Source organism: Neofelis nebulosa, chromosome 13 (genome assembly GCF_028018385.1).
Source record: "Neofelis nebulosa isolate mNeoNeb1 chromosome 13, mNeoNeb1.pri, whole genome shotgun sequence".
NCBI lineage: Eukaryota > Metazoa > Chordata > Mammalia > Carnivora > Felidae > Neofelis > Neofelis nebulosa.
Genome location: NC_080794.1, coordinates 56,714,328 through 56,740,289, shown reverse-complemented (window position 1 = coordinate 56,740,289; position 25,962 = coordinate 56,714,328). Strand labels below are relative to the sequence as shown.

Genomic DNA, 25,962 nt, shown 5'->3' with positions numbered 1-25,962 from the left:
CTTATGGTTTGCCTTAAATGCTTATTTTTGAGAGAGTGAGCAAGAGGGAAAGCGAGCGCATGCACAAGCAGGGGAGGAGCAGAGAGAGAGAGGGAGACACAGAATCCAAAGCAGGCTCCAGGCTCTGAGCCGTCAGCACAGAGCCTGACACAGGGTTTGAACTTGTGAACCACGAGATCATGACCTGAGCTAAAAGCAGACGCTCAACTGACTGAGCCACTCAGGCACTCCTATTTATTTATCTTTCGATATTTATTTATTTCGAGAGAGAGAGCACAAGCAGGGGAGGGACAGAGAATCTGAAGCAGGCTCCTTGCTGTTGGCACAAAGCCTATGAGGGGCTCAAGCCCACGAACGTTGAGATCGTGACCTGAGCCGAAGTTGGACACTCAACCAATGGCACCACCCAGGCGCCCCCACAAAGACAGATTTAACTTAGAATTACATATAACGGATATATTTCCTTTTATTTTATTATTTTTAAAATTTTTTTAACTTTTTTTTTTTTTTTACAGAGAGAGAACGCGCGCGTGCGCGCGCGCATGAGTGGGGGAGGGGCAGAGAGAGAGGAGACACAGAATCCAAAGCAGGCTCCAGGCTCTGAGCTGTCAGCACAGAGCCCAACGCAGGGCTCGAACTCACAGACAGTGAGATCATGACCTAAGCCGAAGTCAGACACTCAACCGACTGAGTCACCCAGGCACCCCTGACATATTTCTTAAACTGCATAAGAGATTACACTGTTTATTATTATTTTATAGAACGTAAATTTTTTGAAAACAGAAATGGAATTATTTTTGGAGGGTCTGGGAGGAAATTTAAAAAATTTTTTAAATTGCAGAGAATATAACAAACACCTGTAGACTATCTAGAATTGAGAACTGTATACTTCTAAAGAAAAATACACAGGAAGAATTCAAATATCCTCAATGCATACTGAAAAATTCACTATATTAAAAATCAAACACACTCATGTCCTTAGTCATTATAAGATTACAAAGCATTATACAAATAAGGCTTTATATAAATGCTAACCATTATAAAACCTATTTACTTACTTATTATTTTTAGAGAGACAGAGAAGAGTGTGCGAGCAGGGGAGGGGCAGAGGGAGAGAGAATCTCGACATGGGGCTTGATCCCAGAACCCTAGGATCATGACCCGAGCCCAAATCAAGAGACAGACGCTCAACCGACTGAACCACCCAGGCGCCCCAGATCCCTCGTAAAATCTTAACTGAAATTAAGAAGCTACATTTAAGCCAGTGTTAGGTAACAGACTTCTCTGAAAATAAAAGCGCTACCGACCCAACTATCCGAAAAAGATTTTCAAAACAAATTTTTTTCACACTTTCCTAGAAAGGTCAGATAAAGGAAAAGAGGCCACAGCAATTCTTGGTACTTGCCCTTTATCTTTAGCATGCACATCAGCTCCGTGCTGCAGCAGATACTCCACCACAGACACCCTATTGTAGCCAGCTGCAAAATGGAGTGGTGTAGACTGACGCCCTTCAATGTCTCTGCAGTTGACACTCTGAACGGTGCATAATTTCTGTAGGATGGAACACAGTACACACATGATGCTGGCTATCCTGACTTCTTGTTTTCATTATTTAGTAGAAACTTCAAATGTCTGATTTATTTTCTTGTCTCATTAAATCAGTATTCTCAGAAACTACTTATTTTCTTTTTTTAAATTTACTTATTTTGAGAGAGAGCTGGGGAGGGGCAGTTAGAAAGGCAGAGAGAGAATCCCAAGCTCTGCACTGTCAGCGCAGAGCCCCACACAGGGCTCAATCTCACGACCCTGGGATCATAGCCTGAGACATTAAGAGTTGGACACCCAACTGACTGAGCCACCCACACGCCCCATTATTTTACCTTGTCATTTAAAGGGAATTATATTCTTATTTTACCTTGTCATTTATAGGGAATCCATCCCTCTGGTCCTCTCATCTATGCCTAAAGATGAGGCTAAAGCTAGTGGGTAAATTTTATCATTATCACTACTACTATTTACACAAAGGTAATCTAAAGTACCAATTATCAGCAAACGTTCATGGCAAATATACATAGAGGTAGACCGGGTCACAGAAGTATTGGCATCACCTGGGTTTTGTTACAAATGCAGAATTTCAGACCCTCATCTATGGAGCCAGAGCCTGCATTTTAACAAAATCCCGAGATGATCTGTAAGCACACTAAAGTCTGAAGTGCTACAAGTTCTAGAAGTACTGCTCTAGACAGGGGTTCTCAAATTTTCGTGCGTACTGGATCCTATCTCCAGATTTTCTAACTCAGTGTGTCTGGGGTGAGGCCTGAGAACCTGCATTTCTAACAAGTTCCCAGGTGATGCTTGTAGTCAAGGAACTACACTTATAATCCTCGGGAAAATTAAGAAAAGAGTCAAATAATTTTTTTGTGTTCTTTGCTTTAGATGAGGAAGCCTAAATGAGAAAAGTTGTAAGAATAACATTTTTATTCATGCTTGTATGAAAAGTACAAATGTTTGGGGGAAAAAAGAAACATAATAAATTGTGGTGCTTAAAAAAAGTCCAAAGAATATCAATATTAGTAAAAACTCTTACTTTTTACTATCCTACCTTAAAAGCAGGGATAACTTAAGCCTAATAAACCAAAGTAGGTAGCTATCCATGGGTTTAACTTCAAGGGGTTTAATCAGAGGACTGATAAAGCTTTTTTACACTTTCAAACAAGAGGCTGACAGATCTACAGATTCAGTGTTGCATTTGAGACAGTATTTCACGGCTTTGAAAAATGAGTATTTTTAATACATGTGCCATGTGCTGCTAGTTTGGGTAGTTATCACCAGCCGCTTTACTCCCTACCTCTCGGTTTAGTTTTGTATACTCTGAGACAAGTTTTCTAACACCTAGGAAGAAATATCTAGCCTGATGTATTTAAACAAACACAACTGAACACATAATTGAGTGTTCATTGGGTAATATGCAGATGTCACTGTCCCAGTGAATCACACCAAGTCCCCTGTCTACGGACAGATAAGGACTAGGAAGGCTGTGGAAATAAATTACCATCAGGTGATTTTAAAAGCAGAGATTAAGTGAAGATGGCCTAATGCTTATTCCCAGAGAATGAGAAAGGAAGGGCTCTCCTCAATCCAATGGCATTATTTTGTTCTCTAAGTCCAATTCCTGCCCCCATCTCTTCTCTTTATCTCTTTCTTGCTCTGGACTCCTTTTATCTTTACAAAAACAAAGTCTAGTCTCCACTATTATATATACTGGATATAGCATTATGCTCTTGAATATATGTAAGTGAATGAATGCTTAACAATTTTTTTAATGTTTATTTTTGAGAGAGAGAGAGAGAGAGAGAGAATGTGCGAGCGAGCACGAGTGGGCGAGGGGCAGAGAGAGGGATACACAGAATCCAAAGCAGGCTCCAGGCTCCAAGCTGTCAGCACAGAGCCCAACGTGGGGCTTGAACTCACAAACTGTGAGATCATGACCTGAGCTGAAGTTGGACACTTAACTGACTGAATCACCCAGGCGCCCCAAGGGTTTAAAATTAACCCAGCACCCTCACCCCCACTCAAATCAGCTGGTAGCCCTTTAACTAGTTGACTTTAATTTTTTTTAAAGTTTATTTATTTATTCTGAGAGAATGAGTGAGCAAGAGCATGTGCACAGGGGAGGGGCAGAGAGAGAGAGAGGGAGACAGAGAATCCCAAACAGGCTCCATGCTGTCAGAGCAGAGCCTGACTCAGGGCTTGATCCCACAAACCTGTGAGATCATGACCTGAGCCAAAATCAAGAGTCAATGCTTAACTGACTGAGCCACGCAGCAGCCCTGCCTTTAATTTTTTTTTAAGTGTTTATTTATTTTGAGACAGAGAGAGCGCGCGAGAGTGCTAGTGCGAGCAGAAGGGCAGAGAGGGGGGGAGAGAGAGAATCCCAAGTAGGCTCTGTGCCACCATTGCAGAGCCTGGTGTGGGGCAGGGCTTATACTCACGAACTGTGAAATCGTGACCTGAGCTGAAACCAAGAGCTGGATGCTTAACTGACTAATCACCCAGGCACCTTGCTTTTACTTTTTTAACCACTTTTCCAGAAAAAAAAAGAACCAGCTCACTACTTTTAACTCAAGTGACTTGTTTTTCCATAAGTCAGCAGTATTCAGTAATAGAAACCAAATCCTCCTTTCAGCATCTTATTTAACCTCCAACTTAAATGAATGAGAATGTAAATATAAAACATATCAAACAATAAGACTGCATTATAGTGTTTTTTTCTTTGAAAAATGAAATTATTTAAAAAATAAAATCTAAAGTTACTTGGAGATGATCATACTACTATCTACCCACATAAAGCAGCAGGAAAAGATTACGTGCACATTTAAATCAACTTTCAGAGGTCTCTTTTATATTTAAAAGGACAGTGAATAAGTTTCCTTAGAGCTCAAGTTCAGATGCCACCAACATATTTCATTCTCAGGAAATCTTTGTGTGGTGAGTCTGTTCAGGATTGAGGACACAAAAGAAACACAGTGAAATTGTTTTATTTGGCTACTTCTGTCACACATCAACAAATTTCGTTTATAAAACTTATTACCTATCACTGTTCCCTCAAATAGGACCAGCACTGTTTTTGAAAAAGTCTGAGGGCAACAGTGAAAAAATAACACCCATTGCGTTACTGAAGAATTGTTTAATTCATAAAACATGTTAATTTTAACCTATATTAGGTGAATTGAAAAATAGTCTTGCTCTTTCAGAATGTTAGGCTCTGAGTTATTTATTGGGATATACAATTTCTGTAGGTAACAGAAATATCTGGTACAGGCATTCAACTACTACATATGACTCTATGGTAAAAAGTAAAGCAAAATGTGAAGAAGGGTAATTCAACAGAGGATAACCACAGGAGATGGGCCGCGTACGAACTGAAGTTGGCTAGATGAACTGAAGATTATTAGGAGACAGCGGATCCGAAAAGTGACAACACAGTGGTAGAAAAGGGCAAAGAAATGAAACCAGAAGAAATACGTAGACACAGTGACACACTGTTTAGTTCTTTTCCCCATTCCTGTTTTATGTGTCATATGTAAACAATGGACAATAATTTGGTATCTTATTCTTTTAAAGGGACAAATGAATAGGTGCTTTAGACAAAATGTATTTCCATAAACATGCAGTTTACTTAATTAAGTTTGTGATTGTGAGGTATTTACTGAGATGCATGTGAAACTAAAGTTTCTTTCATTGCACAATGATCCTTACTTGGAGAGAAGAACTAGATTATCATTATTTACCTTTTTTTTTTTTTTTTTTAAAGGGTTTTGTCTTTTTTAATTTGAGAGAGACTGTGAATGGGGGAGGAGCAGAGAGAGATGGAGAGTGGGAATCTCTGTGCTGTCAGCTCAATTTCATGAACTGTGAGATCATGACCTGAGCTGGAATCAAGAGCTGGACGCTTAACCGACTAAGCCACCCAGCTGTCCCTCATTATTTACCTTTTAAAACAAGGCACATATACATAACTAGGCTCTTCATTACAACAGTACAGATACATTAAACACCGTGAAAATAAAACCCAAAAGTTAACAAAAACACAAGATCATATCTTACTTTTACAGTTTCTACATCGCCAGCCTTTGCAGCTTCCAGCAATTGTCTGTCTGCCTCTGAATTGCCTAATGGGATGCCCTCTAAAAACAGAGAAGGAAAGAGTGATTAGCTCTTATTTAGAAGGCAGGACCAAGCTTTAAGGGAGGCATCTTATCTCAAAGTAAAGTTCTTTTTGCAGTTTGGTAGATTACATCATAAATCTCCAAGGTAGTAGGGGAAAACCATTAAGACACTGTTAAGAACTTTTTTGAGATAAAAAAAGAATTTTGGGAAACATTAAACATATAAACAGGCAAAATGTATGTAAATGCGAATAGCAACTATAAACTGTGATTTAAACAATATAACGGAATGTAAAATAGATGAAAGATGGCATATTCTACAACCAAGGCCACTGGATGGTGGAAAAGCTTTACATTAGGAGAGCAATGGCCAGAGATCTAACCATGGTTCTGCCCTTAACTAGCTATCTGAACTGGGGTGAAGGGCCTCAGATTTTTTCAGTTCTAAAAAGAGAAAAGATGGACTAGAAGATAACTAAAGTCATCTTCAGGTCTGAAATTTTGTTTTATAGCTCACTTAAAATCTCATAGAAAAGAAAGAAAACATGTACTTTGTATCTTAGAACAAAAATTCCAATGGATTGAAGACTGAAGGATAAAAAATTAAACCTTAAAAATACTCAAAGACAATCTAAGTGAATATTTTTATACCTGGAGTAAAAAAGCATCTTAGAGTAGTACACCAAGGCAGGACCCAAATCAATTAGGAAAAATATGTCAGGCAATAACATAACATTAAAATTATGAAGGCAAATAAAAAAAAAAAAAAAAGGAAAAAATACTGCAACCTGTATCTTAGAAATGCAAATTAAAATACTGCGATACTAGATTTTTCTTTTATATCCATTAGTGGGCAAGGTGGAAATGGGGGAGGCTACCCTGACAATATTTCTATATTTTGCATTAAAAAAAAGCATCTATTACTTCTGAAATTCACACACATTCACCCAATGAAAAGATTAAGAATCATACTAGCGCTGACAAACAGGTCTTGTCATACACTGTCAGTAGGAGTATAAAATGGTACTTAAAAACCTTTCTAGAAGATGATTCAACAATTACATGTTATCCTTTGACCTGGAAATTCTACTTTGACAATTTAAGAAACTCGCTGGAAAGGTAAGAAATCGCTTAGCATAAAACTAGCAAGACTGTAAATGTCCATCACTATGCAAGTGAATAGGACCAGTGTTATAACCCCAAACCTGACACCAGAACAAACATATCGTATACGGGGAACTAAAGAGAATCTTCAAAGAGTCTTGTAGTTAGTTCAGCTTTGGCAGTCTCCAGGAGGTTTTACCAACCTGCCTTCATCTATTCAGTGTTTTTCTCAAAAGCTGGTTTCTAAGACCACAGGCATAAGGATCATCAAAAGTAACTGTTAAAGATATAAGAGGCTTGATCTGTTAGATTTCTTCTCATTTGAGCCCTGAGATGTCAAAGTCACTTTCAAATTTACGGGACCAGATTTCTAGGCTGAAACGTATAACCTAGGCAAAATGTAGATATTTGATCTAAATATTTAAAAATGTAATGAATATGCAGGGATTCAATAAATGTTTTATTAAGTCAAATAGTTGGTTACCTGGTACAAATTCTACATGCCTCATATATAAAGGAGATAATAAAACAGCGAAGAGGTAGGGCCAGTCTTTAGAGTATTATTTATCATTATGGATCAACTAAGAGACACCTACCTTTTTATGTTTTCCTTTCTTTAAAGAAATAGCAACTATTATAGCTCACTCTTAAACATTTTCTAGATAAAAACTTAAGAGAAACTGGGCAGAAAACACTACTGGAAAATCATAACTAAGACTTCATGACATCTGCAGCACTGAGTAGAAAAAGTTATGAAATAACAGCCAAATAGTCTACATTTTCTTTTTACTACCAACTCCCATGTAATATGTGAAAAAATGTAAAGGATAATTTTATTTTTATTATTATTTTTTAACATGTATTTATTTTTGAGACAGAGAGAGACAGAGCATGAACAGGGGACGGTCAGAGAGAAAGGGACACACAGAATCCAAAGCAGGCTCCATGCTCTGAGCTGTCAAGCACAGAGCCTGACACAGGGCTCGAACTCACGGACCGTGAGATCATGACCTGAGCCGAAGTCGGACGCTCAACCGACTGAGCCACCCAGGCGCCCCTAAAGGATAATTTTATTTATTTATTTATTTATTTATTTATTTAATTTTTTTATTTTTTAAAAATTTTTTTAGCACTTTATTTATTTTTGAGATAGGGAGAGACAGAGCGTGAACAGGGGAGGGTCAGAGAGAGGGAGACACAGAATCTGAAACAGGCTCCAGGCTCTGAGCTGTCAGCACAGAGCCCAACGCGGGGCTCGAACTCACGGACCGTGAGATCATGACCTGAGCCGAAGTCGGCCGCTTAACCGACTGAGCCACCCAGGCGCCCCCTAAAGGATAATTTTAAAAAGTTGATTTCATGAAAGCATTTAATACCTTGAAGAAGCTGCTGCACGTTTTCATTTCCCATCTGTAAGGCAGTAAAGCCCTGAAGGGATATGATGTTAGGATCACACCCATAGCTCAGGAGTAGGCGGCAGGTTTGCAGATGACCACAATGTGCGGCTCTGTGCAGAGAAGTCTGACCAAGATTATCCAGAGCATTAACCTTAACAATGCAGAAAAAGCCAAAATTAGCCTGCAACACAAAACTTAGAACCATCCAATTATGAATTTAACACTTGCTACTGATTTAAAAATCCCAATTATTCTCTTATGAAGCCTCTTATCTGGTGCCAAAACAAGTGTTTTTGCTCAAATCTAGAGCATAAATTCACTAACTCATGAAGGCCGATACCAGAAAAGACCTTTTTTTGGGTTAAAAGAAGGAAATGTTGAATAACAGTTGTGTTTGACATTCAAGTATTAGTAAATTTACTGCATTTTGAGGCAGACACTGCCTAAAAAAGTTTATTCCGTGTGTTTTTAAAGATCTCTGAAGTCCAGAAACGCGGAGACTAACCCTCAAGATACACGACAGTAACAAAGCCAGAGACTAAGTTAGCATTGAAAACATTTATTCCTATCGGCTTAATCTTCTACCTTTTTTAATCATCCAAATATAATCTGTATAGATACACAAACACATTACATACATTTACACAACAGAATACTTCTAAGCAATAAAAAGGAACAAGCTATTGGTACATGGATCAATCTCCAAAATATACTGAAGAGAAAGCCTTACACTGAGTATGTATTGTATGATTCCATAGACATGAAGGCCTAGAACAGGCAAATCTAATCTATATAGGAAATCATCAAAATGGTTGTTGCCTTATGGGTGGAGATTGCCTTGGATGGGGCCCTGCTTCTGCCATGAAATAACATTTTATATCTTGGTAAGTTTTGGTTACACAGGTGTATGCGTTAGTCAAAACTCAGCAAATGTACATTTAAGATTTGTGCATTTGAGTGCACCTAAGTTTTAGATCCCACCAAAAACCTGTACACAAATACTGACCTCTAGATAATGCCGATATGGAAATATTTAGGGAGAAGTGTATAGCAATTTGCAAACTATTCTGAAATATGTAATATGTATATATACACGTATGGACAGAGGGAGAAACTGATGGGTATGTAATAAAACAACATAGTAAAATGTTAATTCCCCCATCTCATCTCTACCTGCACCCCTCCCTACCAGGGAAGTAATTCTTTAAACATAAGTGAGAAATTAAGTTCCTCAGTAATCAATCCTGTGGCCACTAGTGTGATTTGAGACACATCCAATTCATATTCATAGAATTGGAGAATATTTGAACAGGAATATATTAAGACTTTCTCAATGAATCTCAAACTAGATTATAGAGAGCTAGTCTCCATGCTTTTGGAAACTGAAAACTGATTTAAAATGCTCAGGACAATTAATCTATTTATTCCCAAAACAAAACTCACTGAAATGTGAAATACATCCCACTTGACTTTATTTGGGTACCACTTTGTGTGAAGATCAGGGTGACAAACTTGTCCTGGTTTGCCTGGGATTTCTCTGGTTTTAGCACCGTAAGTCCTGTTTCTGGAAATCCCACAGTTCCTGAACAAACCTGGATAGTTTGTCACCCTCATCAAGATTGCTTCGTTGAGTTTCACAACTCAAATTTAGTATGTATCCAGATATTCTTCTAGTAATGCACCACATGTATGAAAAAAGCAATCTATGAAAAGTTATAGAACAGACGAGATATGCCAAGCAGTCAAGCAGAAATAAACTTTATTTTATTCAGTAATTTACAATAGGAAAGACTGAGATTATACATTATCAAGAATTCCCCCAAATCAAAGAGAAATTAGAACAGTGAAAGGAAACACAAACAAGAAATTGTAGAAAGAATTCTGAGTGATTCCTTGAGTGGGATCCCACAGAAGGACAGATCAGAAAACTATTCTGGCAAAGCACATTTAGGGAAGAGCCTTGGGGCCACCCAAGGGCTAAAGGGTCTCTACTCCTTTCTTTTCCTTTCATTCAGAGCAGCTCCATTCTTTGTTACATAATGAGTTTCTACTCAAGATTCTGTTTGGAAAAGGCAAGGTTCTGTGGCTAAAAACTGTGAGAGCTGTTGAATTAGATGACTGTCATCTCTTCCAATCTGGGAGGCCATGTGTATCTTTTACTGAGTGGTATTTTTTAAAGTTCCTGGGTAACAAGTGATGATCTCTAGCCTGATGAAAACATAAGTATTCTAAGAATGAAATGCTTTGTATACAAATGTCAACTAAAGAATACTGACTTCCCAATATGGGGAGCTATGAATGGGGAGTCGAATTTTTTAAATAATTTACTTCCTTCTGTTCCAAGTCCTTTGGCTTAGTCACAGAAATAACAGACAGTAAGAAAGACTGTGGCTGGGGATAACAAGAGTATCATGGTAACCAAGGAACAGAAGACATGAGTGAGAGGAGACTGGAGATGATGGGTCAGAATCAGTGTGTCTCCAGCTGAGGATATTCTCAAGAGTACTGTTAAAAAAAGACCTCAAAGGTAAACTTGACCAGTGGGGTGTGGGTAACAGGAATGGAGAAGGAAGCATGTATTTGAGGCATGTACTTTTGAATAAATCCTTAGGTTTCCTAGCAAAAAATCAGATAAAGAAAAGTACCTGCTAGTCTATTTTTAAGTATAGATTAAGACGAAAGAAATAGCACTCGTGAGAGAGAATACAGTTTAGGAAGCCAGGTATTTCATCTGCTAAACAGGAAATAACTCACTGGATTACCAAAGATTACCAAAAAGGAAGTATACCTTTGCTTCATGTTTCACTACTACTTCGACAACATCATTATGAGCTTTCTCAGATGCCACGTGTAGAGGAGTCAAGAATCTTAAAAAGAAAAAGTCAGCCAGACAGTGAATATATTATCCAAAAAATAAAAGGTCAATAATTTTTAATTACTAAATGTATACTTACTCTTTAGTCTTTTCATTGATGTTTGCTCCTTTTCTTAGCAAGAGTTCACATATTTGCTTTCTTTTGGGGTACGGAGATGCGGCAGCACAATGCTAGATAATTTAAATTGCAGCATTAATCAAGGACTATACATGACTGATTTTTATTTAAGAACATTTGTGTTTCCAATCAAGAACAACCAAGAAGTTATTTAATTTCTTTGTTTTATTTTTGACCTAACTTTGCTACTCAAAGACTTTCTATTGGATAAAATGTACAACAGTTACCAAATTCTGGCAGGGCCTGCAAATCCTATTTACCAGAGGGTATCTGTTACTAAATATTCTGGTTGAGTTTTACAGTTGTCCTACATCTTTGAAAAAGTCAATAGTGATGTGATGAAAATTCAAATTACTGTGACCAATGCTCCTTTTAAAACTATTCCCACATAACATGGTATTTATGTTATTTTTAAAGGTTAATTAATGAAACACCCCAAAGGTTGGAGTTTCTTTACATGAAGAAATAAAAGACACTCATCAGCTCTGGAGGCTGCTTGGTAACAGCACGGATCAAATAGCTGCCAAGATTAGTATTTACTTCTTTCTCAACTAGTTGCTTCAACAGAATAAGGAGCTTGGATTAGTCAAAATCAATGGGAGAAGATGAAATGCTCTACAATGAAGGCTGTAGCATCTATATCTATGATACGTCAAAGAGGAAAGGAGTCAGGAAGTGGGGATTTGCCAGTTATAAACCTAGTATGTATCTCATGGTCATGTCCCAAAATCTTTGCATCTCTAATATCCAGGATAATACTCCTATACAATAGGTGTTCAACAAATGTCTGAACATGTGAATGACGAGATCAATGTAAAGATACTAAGTTCAATTGAAGCCTGAGAATTCATGGAATAAAAGTTCTGGATAACTGTTAAGCTAAGTTGTTCTATATATCTAAATTCAAAGTACATATGAAATTTGTTCTCTTACTTTAACCTATTAATTATAAAGCTTATCTGATCTTCATGACTGCTTCAGATTCATTCTGTGTTGTTGCTGTCACCAAAATCATTCCTTTGCCCTCAATAAAAACCATTTCTAACTGGTAAACACAGCTCCTTTGGTATGTCGGGAGTTACCATCCCAGGACATCTATCTATCAGGGCAGCACACAAAATAGGAATAGTTTATTTCCAAGAATTCTTGATCACATTCATCTCAAAACTGCACTCCTACTCCTCAGCCCCATCCTGGGGCAGCACCTGTAATTTCTGGAAGCCTGGAAAATACTGCCCCTCCCTGCACCACAACTATCCACCAATACTTAACTCCTAGTAGGTTTTAACGTTAGTAACAGAAATAAGTTGTTTAATAGCAGACTACTTACAGGGAAAATAATATATAGTATTAGCTTTTCAGACCAGAAAATTTTCCTGTCAGTCTTTTCAGATTTCTCTGCACCATCTTGATAATTTGCACTAGCGTTTCTTATTAGTCTGCAGCTTTACCATTTTTTTTGCTTAGATATTTTTTACAACTAGAGTGGCAAAAAGGCCTAAAATGTGTTATAGATAGGTTCCTACATGACCTTCACATAGTTTACATCATGGCATAAGGAAGGAAATTAACCAACAACCAAGAAAATGAATTATCTACAAGATACTAGGTAAGTAGGACTATGAGTTAAATTTGCCCCAACCATATTTGTTTACTTAGGGTCCTCTTCCCTCACTCAAAGCACATTCTGCAATTCATACAGCAGCACTGACTTTGTTCCTTTTAAACCGTTAGTTCTAAGACAGTCTGATTACACCATTCTCTTTCTATCTGCCATCACTTTATCCCTACTAGATCCCATTCTTTTCTGCTTTTCCACAGACTGTCCAATTCTCATCTACTTTGTTACAGCTCCACAGAAGTGTTACTACCTCTATCTGAGAAGCAGCCTCTACTCACACAGACACATTATTCACACAGTATAGAGGGGATATATACAGACCTTAGACTGATTCTGAAAAAAATTATAATACTGGAAGGAAAAGCAAGTGGTTTTTATATGGATGGCAGAATTATTTTTTTTTTTCATTACTCTGAGTGAGTTCAAAATTCTCAATCACAAGCATTTACAATTTATATAACAAAAAAGGAAATGTACTATTTCTTATGTACTATTTATATAACAAATGTACTTTATTTACAAATAGTAAATGTACTATTTATATAACAAAAAAGGAATATGTACTATTATGATAGTAAAAAGGCTACCTATAATATATGTCAGTATATGAATAGTTTTTTTTTTTTCTGGAAGGATACTTAAATGAATAATACTATTGCCTTTTAGAGGGGTGAGGTTGTCTATTTTTCTGTACTGTTTGAAATTTTTTCTTTATACATGTTCAGGTACTAATTTAAAAAAAACAAATCTTTAAAACAATTCTATTAGTAAAAGTAGGACATTATGTTATTCTGTGTCATCAAAAGAAGTATGATGTTATGATTAGTTTAGCATGTTTTTGGTTATTGCATCTTAAAAACTTTAATCTGAAACATTACCAATGCTGTTTCATGTGTTTGAGGATGCTTGAAATTCACCATTTCCAGAGAGAGATGTTTTTTGATTCGTGTAACATCAGCTTCCCGTGCAGCCTGCAGCAACGAGTGGCCTTTAAATTCATCTAGATGAAGAAAAAGCATGTAAATTATTGAGGTTCTGAAGATATTCTCCAAATATAACCCCCCAAAAGGGAGACAGTGGTATACCAGCTTTTCTCAGTTATGACCCAATTCATCCCCAAATGTATACACAGATTTAGCCCATGGCTGACTCAGGGTCTATTTTGGTCTGTAGGGACCCAGAGTACTGCAATGTATTCCCAGACCTGAGAGTTCTAAGAATTTTCCAAAGCAGAGAATTTTTCTCAGTAAACAAATAAAACAAAAAGTGATCATGGTCCCTACACTAGCATGGCAGCAGCAGGTAATTTTGCTCACACATCAGAGAACTGGTGACCAGAAAATCAAGTATTTTTAAGAGCCACCTACTGATGAACAAATGAAAGAGTATTTTCTCAACATTCCTTTCATGCATCAGATTTGTGACACCACCCTTTAGCCTTTATTGTTCCAGAAGAATCCAAATGTTAACACCAGTTTCCTACTTCTATGTAGTAATACTGTATCTGAACCAGGTGGCTGTTTCTCACTACATCTGTATCAGTTATAGACCGAAAACCATAGAACTGCCTACATACCAAAGCATATTAGATGGTAAAATCTGGGGACTATGTTTACAAGACAGCAATCCTACAAATAACACTGTAACTTCATGGCAAATTAATCAGAAACTCACACCAAAGATAGGAACAAAACCTAAATTCTTTCTTTTCAAACCCATACCAACTATCTAGACTAATACATATAAAAAGCATTGAACTTGACTTGAAAAAACAAATACAAATATATTTTCTTTTCACGGCATCTTAAGACTAGAAGTTCTCGAGTAGAAACCTCCAAGTGACTAAATATGCTAGCACGAAAAACAATAGATACCCATGGCTAAGGGTATCATAGCTATTATTTAAAAATTTCTAAAAACAGTGAGAAAGAACAAATTTTTAGTTTATTGGTATCTTAATATTCGAGGTTGAACATTCATCATTTTATACTCACATGCTAATCTTTCTTTTAACTGTGGTGTGGGAGCCAAGTCTATAGCACTTTTATTATGACAATTCAGCAGTGTTGGATCTGCACCATAACTTAGGAGAAGAGAACACACTTCAACCCTGTTCTTTGAAGCTGCCTCATGAAGAGGAGTGAATTGCCACAAGTCCATTGCATTTACACAGGCACCATGCTGAGGGATTGGGAGGAGGGTAGAGCATATATTTAGTGTTCAATTTGTAAGAGAGTTTAGAATTATTAGTACTGTGTAATTTAACATCATGCATGCTTAAACAAGTTATGTTCTCAAAGTTCACTTTTCAAACTAATTATTTCAGAAATACATTTCTCCCCCCACGAAAACCAGCAGCTTGTTGCTAGGCCTATGCACAAGGGCCTTATTTAACTCTTTTATTGTTAAAAACACAGTTAAGAACGAAGCTTTAACTTGCATCTTTTCCAATTTCTAATTTTTTTTCTTTTTTTGTGGTATAATTTACATATGGTAAAACACAGTACTTCAGTGAATAATCTGACAAGTTTTGACAAATATATACAGCCATGATAACATCATCCAATCAAGATATAGGATACTTTCATTACCCCAGAATGTTCCCTCACGCTCCTTTTATAGATAATTCCTGGCCCCATTCTGTTAGCACCATATGTTAGATTTACCTGTTCTTGAACTTCATAAAAATAGAATAACACAGTATGTACTTTTGTGTCTAGCTTCTTTCACATACAGTGTTTCTGAGATTCATTCATGTTGTATCAACAGTTCATTTTTATTGCTGAATAGCATTCCATTGTACAGATACACCATAATTTACTTATCCATTACTCTGTTGATGGGCATTTGGACTATTTCTAGTTTTTGACTATCATGAATAAACTGTTATGAACATTCATGTACGAGTCCCTTTATGGACACATGCTATGTCCCTAGGAATGGAATTGCTGGATGATACGGTAAGTATAGGTTTACTTTTATTAGAAACTGCCAAATAGTCTTCTAAAGTGGCTGTATTACTTTTGCATTGCCATCAGCAATGTTTGAGTTCTAGTGCTCCCCCATCCTTGTCAGTCTTTTTAATTTCAGCCATTTCAAGTAATGGGGTTGGACAGAGCACAGAAGTCATTCCAGTTCAATCTCATCTCTCACAATCCCTTCCACAGTATTCCTGCACAAGACAAATTCCTTACCCTTTTTGGTATTCTCAATAATGGGAAACTAATTCTCAACTAACATGATTTTTCATAATTACCAGGTAAATCTTATTACAAGTTATCTTCTATCTTGAGTTAAACATGTATTTTAAACTTTGGTCTACTGATATTCGGAGCAAATGAGATCAATATTCTTTGCAGTATTTGAAAGCAACTCTTATGTTTTTCTTTTTGAGTCTAAACACCTTCAGCTCCTTCACTCATCTTTCTTATCAGATGGTTTCTAGACTTCCTTTCACCCTAGCTGCCCTCAGCTAAATATACTTCAGTTTAAGAACTTCATTAAAAGGAACTCCTGGGGGCACCTGGCTGGCTCAGTTGGAAGCCAATATGACTCTTCATCTTGGGGTTGTGAGTTCGAGGCCCATGTGGAATGGAGCGATTACTTAAATAGCATACATACATAGATACGTACATACAAATACTTCATTAAAAAAAAAATACTGAGAGCTGGGGTGCCTAGGTGGCTCAGTTGGTTAAGCCTCTGGCTCTTGACTTCAGCTTAGGTCATGATCTCACAGTTCGGGAGTTTGAGCCCTGTGTTGGGTTCTGTGCTGACAGCTGGGAGCCTGAAGCCAGCTTTGGATTCTGTGTCTCCCTCTCTCTCTGTCCCTCCCCTCCCTGCACCCTTCCCTTGCTTGTGCTCTGTCTCTCTCTCAAAAATAAACAAACATTAAAATTTTTTGGAAAAAATAAAATAAAACCATATGGTACCTCATCAACCTCAAAGCGGTCAAATGCTGACCTATAAATCATCTATATAAGGATTATACATATTCCTTCTATACCCACCAAGCACTGAAAACACATAGTGAACAGGTATACGATGTATTTCAAATTGGTTTTATAATTCTAAGAAAAACAGAAGAGAACTAACCTTGACCAGAAGTTCAGTTACTTCATAATGACCATAAGAACAGGCATTGTGTAAGGGCACCAGATCACTACAGTATGGGGTGAGGGTGAAAAGAAGTCTGTGTTATTACAGATCCCCTAGGCGTAATTGTAATTAACTTAAATATACACTTAGATTTAAATAGCAAATGGCTTTTGTGACCTTCAAACAGAAATGTACAGAATTTAACATCCATTTAAGTACTAAATTCTAACAATCCTAACTCCCAAGTCGCTTCCAAATCCATCTTTTCTTTCCTGCACGGCTAACACCACGGCCTTTATTATTTCTTCTTATACTACTGAAACAGCCTCCACTTCAATTTACCCTCCAAACTGTAGCCAGATTTTTCTAAAAGGTAAATCTGACGTAGTTACTCCTTGTTTTAATGCCCTTCACTGGTTCTTCCTTGCTTTTGAAAGCTGGTTCCAACTGCTTACCCTGGCATGCAATGGTCTGGCCTTCTGGAACCTTACCCTTCAAAGATGGTACACTCAAGCACTTGCAGTTCCCTTGATGCCTCTGCACATACTATCCCCTTGGTGTAGAACAGACTTCCCTCCCTCCTGGCTTCTACAATCTTTTCCAGACTCAGAGCTCAAAAACTGGCTCTTCTTTGAGACTTTTTTTTTTCAGATTCTGTAGGGTAAATTACTTAATAAACTAAAACCCAATTCCTTCATGATGGCAATGGAAAAAGCACTTTCTGTATAGGAAGGTACGGTGGAACCTTAAAATCCTGACTTGTACCTTTAAGCTGCTCTTCCTTGGGGATCACTTATTCATTAATTACCACAGACACTATCGTGATGGCTTCTGGTGAGGAAGAGCCACTCACAGTTTAGCCTTTAATTTTACCTGTCCTCTCTTTAAAGGCTCGTGGCTTTCCTCACCATTTTTCATTGTAGGATTTCTTTCCCGAGCACCGATTTCATTCCCAACTATCTACTGGGTCTCTCTACTTGAGCCCTCATCATCATCTCATAAAACCGAGAGTTCTAAAAGTGAACTCAGGGGTGCCTGGGTGGCTCAGTCGGTTAAGTGCCCAGACTCTTGATTTTGGCTCAGGTCATGATCTCACGGTTCTTGAGTTCGAGCCCCGCATTGGCCTCTGCCCTGACTACATGGAGCCTGCTTGGGATTCTCTACCTGTCTCTCTGCACCCCCCTCCATCGCCCATTCATGCATGCTCACTGTCTCTCTCTCAAAAATAAATAAACATAAAAAAAAAAAAAAAAAGGGAACTCAACGTTTTCTTCCAAGATTTCCCTCCTGGATTTTAGCGTGTGTATCACTGGGTCTCAGTCATTCAGCTTCAGAATTTGAAATGTAGTTATCTTTGTATTCCTTTCTCATTCATCATATTCAGTCAACAAATCTTGGCCATACTTACCTTGTAATATATCTCCTGCACCTATGTCTTCATTTCCATTCCTCTGCAACATTATTATAGATTCTCATCGTGCTTGAACCCCTACAATGATTACTCTAACTGCTCTTTTCCTTCTGGCTCTTTGTCTCCAAACTACTCTACACATTCCTGCCACAGTGTGTCCCCTAAAACCCCTCTTTTAGAAAAAATTTTCCCCTTACTTAAGATCCTTCAATGGCTCACAGCTCACAGCTTGAATTCTTTAGGCTAGAATACCAAGTCTTCTAAAACTTGCTTCTTACCTACTTCTCCAACCCTAAACTTCATTTCTCCCTCCTGCATAAATCATCTGCTTCAGCCATACTGGTTTAGTCTTTGTTTCTTAAAGATGTTGTAATATATGCTTCAGCACCTCCTCTCACACAGATTCTCTTGCACAAAGATGTTTCCTAAGCTCTCTGCTCTCTTGAACTGAGTCCAGGTCAAGTATCACCTCCTCCTGAAGGATTTTCCAGCCACTACAGCCATCACTGAGAGTTCCCTCCTGGGAACTCCTAAAGTACTATCTCTATTATACCTCACACTCGGTAGAGATCTTATATTGTTAGCTATCTTTCCATTCTCCCTAAATGCAGTGTAAGCCTTATGAGTGGGAGCTTTAAGATTTTATAATTCTCAGATTCCTGAGAGCAATCTGCATATTGTAAAAACTCAATAATGTTTATGCTGTTTAGCAAACAGTAAGATTTTTATAAGATTACAGAGATTATTGCAAGGACAGAAACATCTGAGAAATCCTCATCTGTTTCAAATGCTTACTTACCCTTTGTCTTTAGCATGGACATCGGCTCCGTGTTGCAGTAACAGCTGTACAATTTTTACTCTGTTGTATCCTGCTGCCAAATGCAATGGAGTTGACTGAAATATTAATCAAATTAATGAAATTAAAATAATAGCTAAAAAAATGTGTGAAAAGGTAAAAATCCAAATACCAAAAATCCAGAAAAAAACTTGATAAAGGTATTAATTTGGTTTTATAGAATCCAACATATGTACTGAAGGCATAAAAGTTTGTAAGTTCGTTATTAAATAAGAAGCAAACTATATATTTACTATCAATAAAGTATTACTAAATTTAAGAATCCAAACTATTACTTAAAAGAAATATTAGCATTTGCATCAAACGTTTTCTTTTTTTTAAGTTTATTTCTTTTGAAAGAGAGAGAGAGAAAGAGCGCAGGGTGGGGGGTGCAGATAGAGAGGGAGAGAGAATCCCAAGCAAGCTCTGCACTGTCAGAACAGAGCCTGATGCAGGGTTTGATCTCACAAACCATGAGATCATGAGCTGGGCCACAATCAAGAGTTGAAAGCTTAACTGACTGAGCCCCCCAGGTGCCCCTTCATCAAATGTTTTAATTTTTAGTGACACAAATGCATTTTCATGTTACCAGGAGGATGAACACAAGTTTAGTTGCAAAAGGAAGTACCTTTCTGCCATCACTTGCATGGCAGTTGACATTTAATGGTGTAAGAAGAGCCATCATTTTTTCTTCATTGCCACTCCTAGCACACAAAAAAAGTATTAGTAATTTGTATTCTTTATCAGAGCCTATATGGAGGCATATATGTGACTATTAAAAAAATCATTCTCTTTTAAAGTTTGCTTGTTGTTAAAAAAAAATTAATGATGAAGTTATTCATGGTACATATTTATTACACCAGTACATACCTGGCACTTTCCAAAAGTTCATCTTTCTTATATTCACCTGTGAATTAGGGGAAAAAAGGAGATTAAAGAAAATTGAGTCACAAAAGTAGTAACAGTTTTATGCATAAAGATCCTCCTGAACTATATTTAAAGTAGATAAACGAAATTTCCAACAAATGGAAAATGGTTAATTAAGAGAATATTGTACAGTTTAAGAATAATTATATAAAGAACATGGAATAATTTTTATAAAAGTAAAAAAAAAAAAATCCAATATTACATAATGAAGCTATATGAAAACAATATTCACCAAAAAAGGAAAGCCAAGAAGAAAATAAACCAAACTTTCAAAAGTTTGTTCTACGTGGTAGGTTATTGGTGAGCTTTTCCTTTTCTTTTGTAAAGGAAAGAATTTTCCAAATTTCCTAAAACCAATTATGTTATTTGTTCAACAGACAAAATGCACCCACAACTTCACTCAAAGGTAAAACAAAACAAAATTCAATATGCCAACATTATAGAGATAACAAAAGATAATCTACGGCATTATCAACTGAACATATTGTTAACATTTTTATGGATCCAGAAGATTTTTCAACACTAAAATTATATTATAATGCTACTTAAATATATGCAAATAAAAATTGGATCAAATATAAACTCTTTATGCCTATAGCTTTCATATTTACAAACGAATACAAACAAAATTTTAAAATGAATATAACTTAAATTAACCTAATGGATAGTGTTTACTGATTTGCTGAAATAAAATCCAAACTGCTGCCCACAGTGCAAATTATATATTGATTACTAGTGCAAGGCTTCTTTCAGCCCCAAGGTGTTTAAAAAGAAAAAAGCAGGGAATAGCATGGACTAGGGAAGGGGGAAATAAACACTGGATTTATAGTTACAGCAGTTCACTTTTCTAGAACCCCTTTGAGGGACTAGTCTAAATTTTCTCAGTAGTACCAGAAGAAATATCACAAATTCCAAGCACAAGAGCTCATAGCACAAGCTCTCAGGCTCTTGAATATTGGACTGGACATGATTCTAATGGTGATCACACAGTGAAGTAGAATCCAGAAAATAATATGGCAGAGAGCTGCTTAAAAGCAAACAGTCTGATGAAGGAGAAACATTTGAAGTGGATACTACCACTTGAAAAGGCCTGGGGCACCTGGGTGGCGCAGTCGGTTAAGCGTCCGACTTCAGCCAGGTCACGATCTCGCGGTCCGTGAGTTCAAGCCCCGCGTCGGGCTCTGGGCTGATGGCTCGGAGCCTGGAGCCTGTTTCCGATTCTGTGTCTCCCTCTCTCTCTGCCCCTCCCCCGTTCATGCTCTGTCTCTCTCTGTCCCAAAAACTAAATAAAAAACGTTGAAAAAAAAATTAAAAAAAAAAAAAAAAAAAAAAAAAAAGGCTTGACAGTCTAAGTAAACCTAGAGACTAAGCCTTACACATCCTAAGAGGTTCCAAAGGCATGAATATGTTATGCGAGAACAATAATTGACACTCTTCATGGTAATGAAATTGGTATGGCCAGAATCCTGTCTAGAAAAGGGAATGGTTAGAGCTCTTAGAGCTTTTTGAAAGGGTTTCATAAAAAAAGAGAGAAAAAGAAAAAGATTAAAATACATTAAAAAAAAATAGTATATTAGGGGTGCCTAGGTGCCTAGTTGGTTAAGTGTCCAACTTTGGCTCAGGTCATGATCTCATGGTTTGTGGGTTTGAGCCTCATGTCAGGCTCAGAGCCTGGAGGCTGCTTGGATTCTATGTCTCTCTCTCTCTCTGCCCCTCCCCCACTCGTGCTCCACCTGTCTCTCTTTCTCTAAATAAACATTAAAAAAAAAAAAGCTTAAAAAATAGTATATTAAAAGGGTAAACATGTTATCTTGAAAAATCAGGACATTTATTTTTTTAACTTCTTATAAACTGACAGCCTATACAGAACCTTGTAAAACCATATATATCACAAAAAAATTTTAGCAGAACTGCAATGCCTGGAAAAGTAGCATTTTTAGGCAGCTTTAGCTTGGAAATAGAAATTCTCTGATTTCAAAATGAGATGTTTCCTTATTCACTGGCTAATAAAAATTTCTGAGATTTCACTTATTTTAAGCTACTCTTTTTTTTTTTTTTTTTTGAAGCTTTTAATTACCTGATACTCCTCACAACAAGTGCACTCCTTAATCCTCATCACCTATTTAACCTGTCCCCCCACCAACCTCACCTCTGGTAACCATCAGCTTGTTCTCTATAGTTAAGCGTCTGTTTCTTGCTCTTTTTGTCCCCTTTGCCCCCCCCCCCTTTTTGTTTAAGTTCCTCATATGAGTCAAATCATATGATATTTGTTTTTCTCTGACTTATTCTGCTTAGCATTATACTCTCTAGCTCCATCTATGTTGTTGTCAATGGCAAGATTTCATTGTTTTATGGCTCAGTAATATTGCATTGTGTGTGTGTATGTATCTATGTATGTATGTTATACATGTGTGTGCGTGCGCACACCACATTTTCTTTATCCGTTTATCTATTGATGGACATTTGGCCTGCTTCTGTATCTTGCCTATTGTAAATAATGCTGCTATAAACATCGAGGTGCACCTATCCCTTTGAATTAGTGTTTTTGTATTCTTTGGGTAAATACCCAGTAGTGTGATTACTGCATTGTAGGGTAGTTCTATTTTTAACTTTTTGAGTTAAATCTCCATACTGTTTTCCACAGTGGCAACACCAGTTTGCATTCCCACAAACGGTGCCCGAGGGTTCCTTCTTCTCTACATCCTCACCAATACCTGCTGCTTCTTGGGTTGTTGATTTTAGCCATTCTGTAAGGTGTGAGGTGGTACCTCATTGTAGTTTTGATTTGCATTTCCCTGATAATCAGTAATGCTGAGCATCATTTCATGTGTCTGTTGGTCATCAGGTATGTCTTCTTTGAAGAAATGTCTGTTCGTGTCTTCTGCTCATGTTTTAATTGGATTATTTGTTTTTTTGGGTGTTGAATTTTGTGAGTTCTTCATATATTTTGGATACTAACCCTTTATCAGATATGTCATTTGCAAATATCTGCTCCTGTTCCCTAGGGTGCCTTTTAGTTTTATTGATTGTTTCCTTCTCTGTGCAGAAGCTTTTTATTTTCATGTTGTTCCAATTGTTTATTTTTGCTTGGAAAAATCAGGGACATTTAAAAATCCTGAATACGTGATAGTAACACACAACTATCTAACACCCCTGACCCAAAATAAGGCAGAAATCACATATTTAAAGACCAATTTAAAAAGAAAAAAGAAAAGCTTTACTTTTCTTACACAAAAATCAAATATCAACTGTCCAGATGTAGAAAGAGTTAACAATTGAACTGACAGCATTTTGAAAATCTAGTTGACATCATTAAACGCAGGAAGCAGACTGTCTACCTAGAGAGCTCAATTCTTTACATTCTTCCTGGAATACCCAAAGAGAGGACATCGGCTTACCAGTCAGCACTGCTTTGGCAGACGGGTCTGCTAAATCCAACGCTGTCCTTCCATCTGTATTTCGGATGGTTGGCTCAGCTCCGTGCTGTAAGAGCACTGCAACACAGAAACACTACCTTTCAAAATGGTAACCATGACAATATTCTTTTAGTAAATCATTTTCTCAAAAACTCTGGTCCAGAAGTGTTAGAGTTATTTAAAGACCTTTCATATCCTGACAGTATGGTAAATGTTATATTTTAAAGATAAGAATATAGAAAATATTACATTATTTAATGTATAAGACACCTTAAATAAATGTCCCCTAAGATTAATGTCAGGTTTCCTTTGCTCTGTAACTGAAGACAGATCAGAGTATATAAAGAAATAAAAGACTAGTTTACTTAAAAGCTTGTTTTCTCATTCCAAAGGAACACTGCCTATGTTACAAAGAATGTCCTACCATAACAAAAATAGAAGTTCCAAAGCTATGAAAGCCCGGGAACAGGGATCTGTGGAATTAAAAAAGGAGAAAAAAAAAAAAATCACACAGGTAAATTCTTTGAAAAAGAAAAGAAAAATACTCTGTAGGGTTAACAAACCCCAAATCAAAACTGCTATGTTACATCCTAGAGCACATGAAAAGAACAGATTTGAGCTATATTCTCTACTGTTACTTGTTATATAAAGATATTCTAGGGGTGCCTGGGTGGCTCAGTTGGTTCAGCTGATGCTTGATTTCGTGAGATCCAGCCCTGCATTGGGCTCTGTGCTGTCTCTTGAAATAAATACATACATAAACATGGAAGAAAATTTTTTAAAAAATATTCTAGCATACTCTTTAAGTAAGTGCTGGTGAAAGACAGGCAAATACATGCAGAGCAGGAAGCCTACCTCCTGTTCTTTGACAGGGTTATTATATTCATTCCACTCTACCACTACCTGTAATAGTGCTGTCCGATAGAAATAAAACGTGAGCACATATGTAATTTAAAATTTACTAGTAGCCACATTAAAAACAGGATAAGTTATTTTCAATATTTTATTTAATCCAATATACCCAAAATACCATCATCTCAACATTTATACTTATATTGTGATCAATATAAAATTGAGATTTTTGCATTCCTTTCTTTCATGGTTTTTGAAATATGGTATGTTACAAGTATATCTCCATTCAGACTAGCTGCATCACACGTGCTCAGTTACCATACTGGACAGTGCAGATCTATAACCGTATTTGGAAAATGCTGCATTATTAAAGCTGATGATTTATATGTCTATGACTCAGGAACTAGAAAAGGGCTGTGAGCAGAGGGCAGCAGCAATTTCAGATAACACACAGGAAAGGAGAACAGGGCAGAGGCTACTAGGTAAAGTGTTTTGTATCTTGATTATAAATGACCTAACTTGAGCTAGGCTGGGACTGGTATAAATAGTTATAAATAGCGATATGGGGTTTTGGGGTGAGGAGAGAGCGACTTTTTTTTTTTTAAATGTTTATTTATTTTTGAGATAGCGCAAGAGGGGGAGGGGCAGAGACAGCAGGAGACAGAATCCAAAGTAAGCTGCAGGCTCGGAGCTGTCTGCACACAGAGCCAGCCCAATGTGGGGCTGGAACTCACAAACAGTGAGATCATGACCTAAGCCGGAGTCGGATGCTTAACCGACTGAGACACCCAGGTGCCCCAAGAGAGCAACTTTTAAATCCAGCATAGAGCACCTGGACTTTTCCTAGTGCACCGAACTGGTTTTCTAGCTGTCTCAAGCATTTCAGCTGTCCTTGTTTTGAATCAGGAAATAGAGCTAAGGTAAGCAGAGTCTGAAACCCTTGACTGTTAGGCTCAGAAAAGTCAATACCAGGGTTAATGAAAACTCTCAAATAATCTTTTCAATTATAATTTTCTGTCAGTGACCAACCAACCTATCAGGCCAATCCTGTATCATTTGTTAACTGATCATTTGTCCTTCAAATGCTTCTTTACTTATCCTGCCATTTCTATTCTACAACCCTCCTTGATGCCCTCATTTCTCATCGGGATTATTTTACAGCTTCCAAGCTAGTCTGTCTGATGCCATCCATTCAACCCAGCACTGTACCAGATCGTTCTTTCAAAAATGTACTACTCTTACCAGACTGTCTCCTCCAAAGTCTTCAATGATTTCACACTACCTACATAACAGTACCAAGCTCCTTAATCTGCAATTCAAAGCTTTTTACAAAGAAGTCTACCTACCTTTTCAATCTTTCTCCCACAACTTCCTGGAAAGACTCCAGGAAGGAGAAACTTGACTCCAACCCAGTCATGGTACTCAGTATCCTCTAACACTCTCTGTTCACTTCTATCATGACTTTACTTGCTTCTTCATGTGTCTTATCTAAATTTCTACAGAATGGGAATTTTGTGCTCTCTTCTTTAAAGAACTTAAGCTCAATAACATACAAAAACAGAGACTCAGTAAATAATGGTTAGATTAAATCACAAAGTATTCTCTAGTATTTAAATAAAGTCTGGCAGAATTTGATCAC

General features: G+C 37.2%; 1 protein-coding gene and 1 long non-coding RNA gene across 4 annotated transcripts in view; one reads left to right on the top strand and one right to left on the bottom strand.

Annotated features, from left to right (window-relative positions):
* TNKS2 (tankyrase 2) overlaps window positions 1-25,962 on the bottom strand; it is a 66,989-nt gene that overhangs the window by 26,695 nt on the left and 14,332 nt on the right. Inside the window, exons 3-14 of one of the 2 annotated variants that reach the window (XM_058697148.1) lie at window positions 23,454-23,549; window positions 19,999-20,035; window positions 19,757-19,832; window positions 19,093-19,187; window positions 16,880-16,946; window positions 14,779-14,965; window positions 13,663-13,784; window positions 11,125-11,216; window positions 10,959-11,037; window positions 8,150-8,321; window positions 5,608-5,687; window positions 1,406-1,551 (exon numbers count right to left, since the gene is read on the bottom strand). In XM_058697148.1, the coding sequence (XP_058553131.1) occupies window positions 1,406-1,551; window positions 5,608-5,687; window positions 8,150-8,321; window positions 10,959-11,037; window positions 11,125-11,216; window positions 13,663-13,784; window positions 14,779-14,965; window positions 16,880-16,946; window positions 19,093-19,187; window positions 19,757-19,832; window positions 19,999-20,035; window positions 23,454-23,549 (1,249 nt within the window). The remainder of the gene's footprint in view (window positions 1-1,405; window positions 1,552-5,607; window positions 5,688-8,149; window positions 8,322-10,958; window positions 11,038-11,124; window positions 11,217-13,662; window positions 13,785-14,778; window positions 14,966-16,879; window positions 16,947-19,092; window positions 19,188-19,756; window positions 19,833-19,998; window positions 20,036-23,453; window positions 23,550-25,962) is intronic. The other variant, XM_058697149.1, reaches the window with a different exon arrangement.
* On the top strand, window positions 10,161-12,132 carry LOC131493071 (uncharacterized). 2 transcript variants are annotated; one of them, XR_009252445.1, is made up of 2 exons: window positions 10,161-10,697; window positions 11,581-12,132. It is a non-coding gene; the product is annotated as an uncharacterized LOC131493071 (long non-coding RNA). The 2 variants fall into 2 exon arrangements; XR_009252446.1 differs by having other exon boundaries at window positions 10,161-11,090.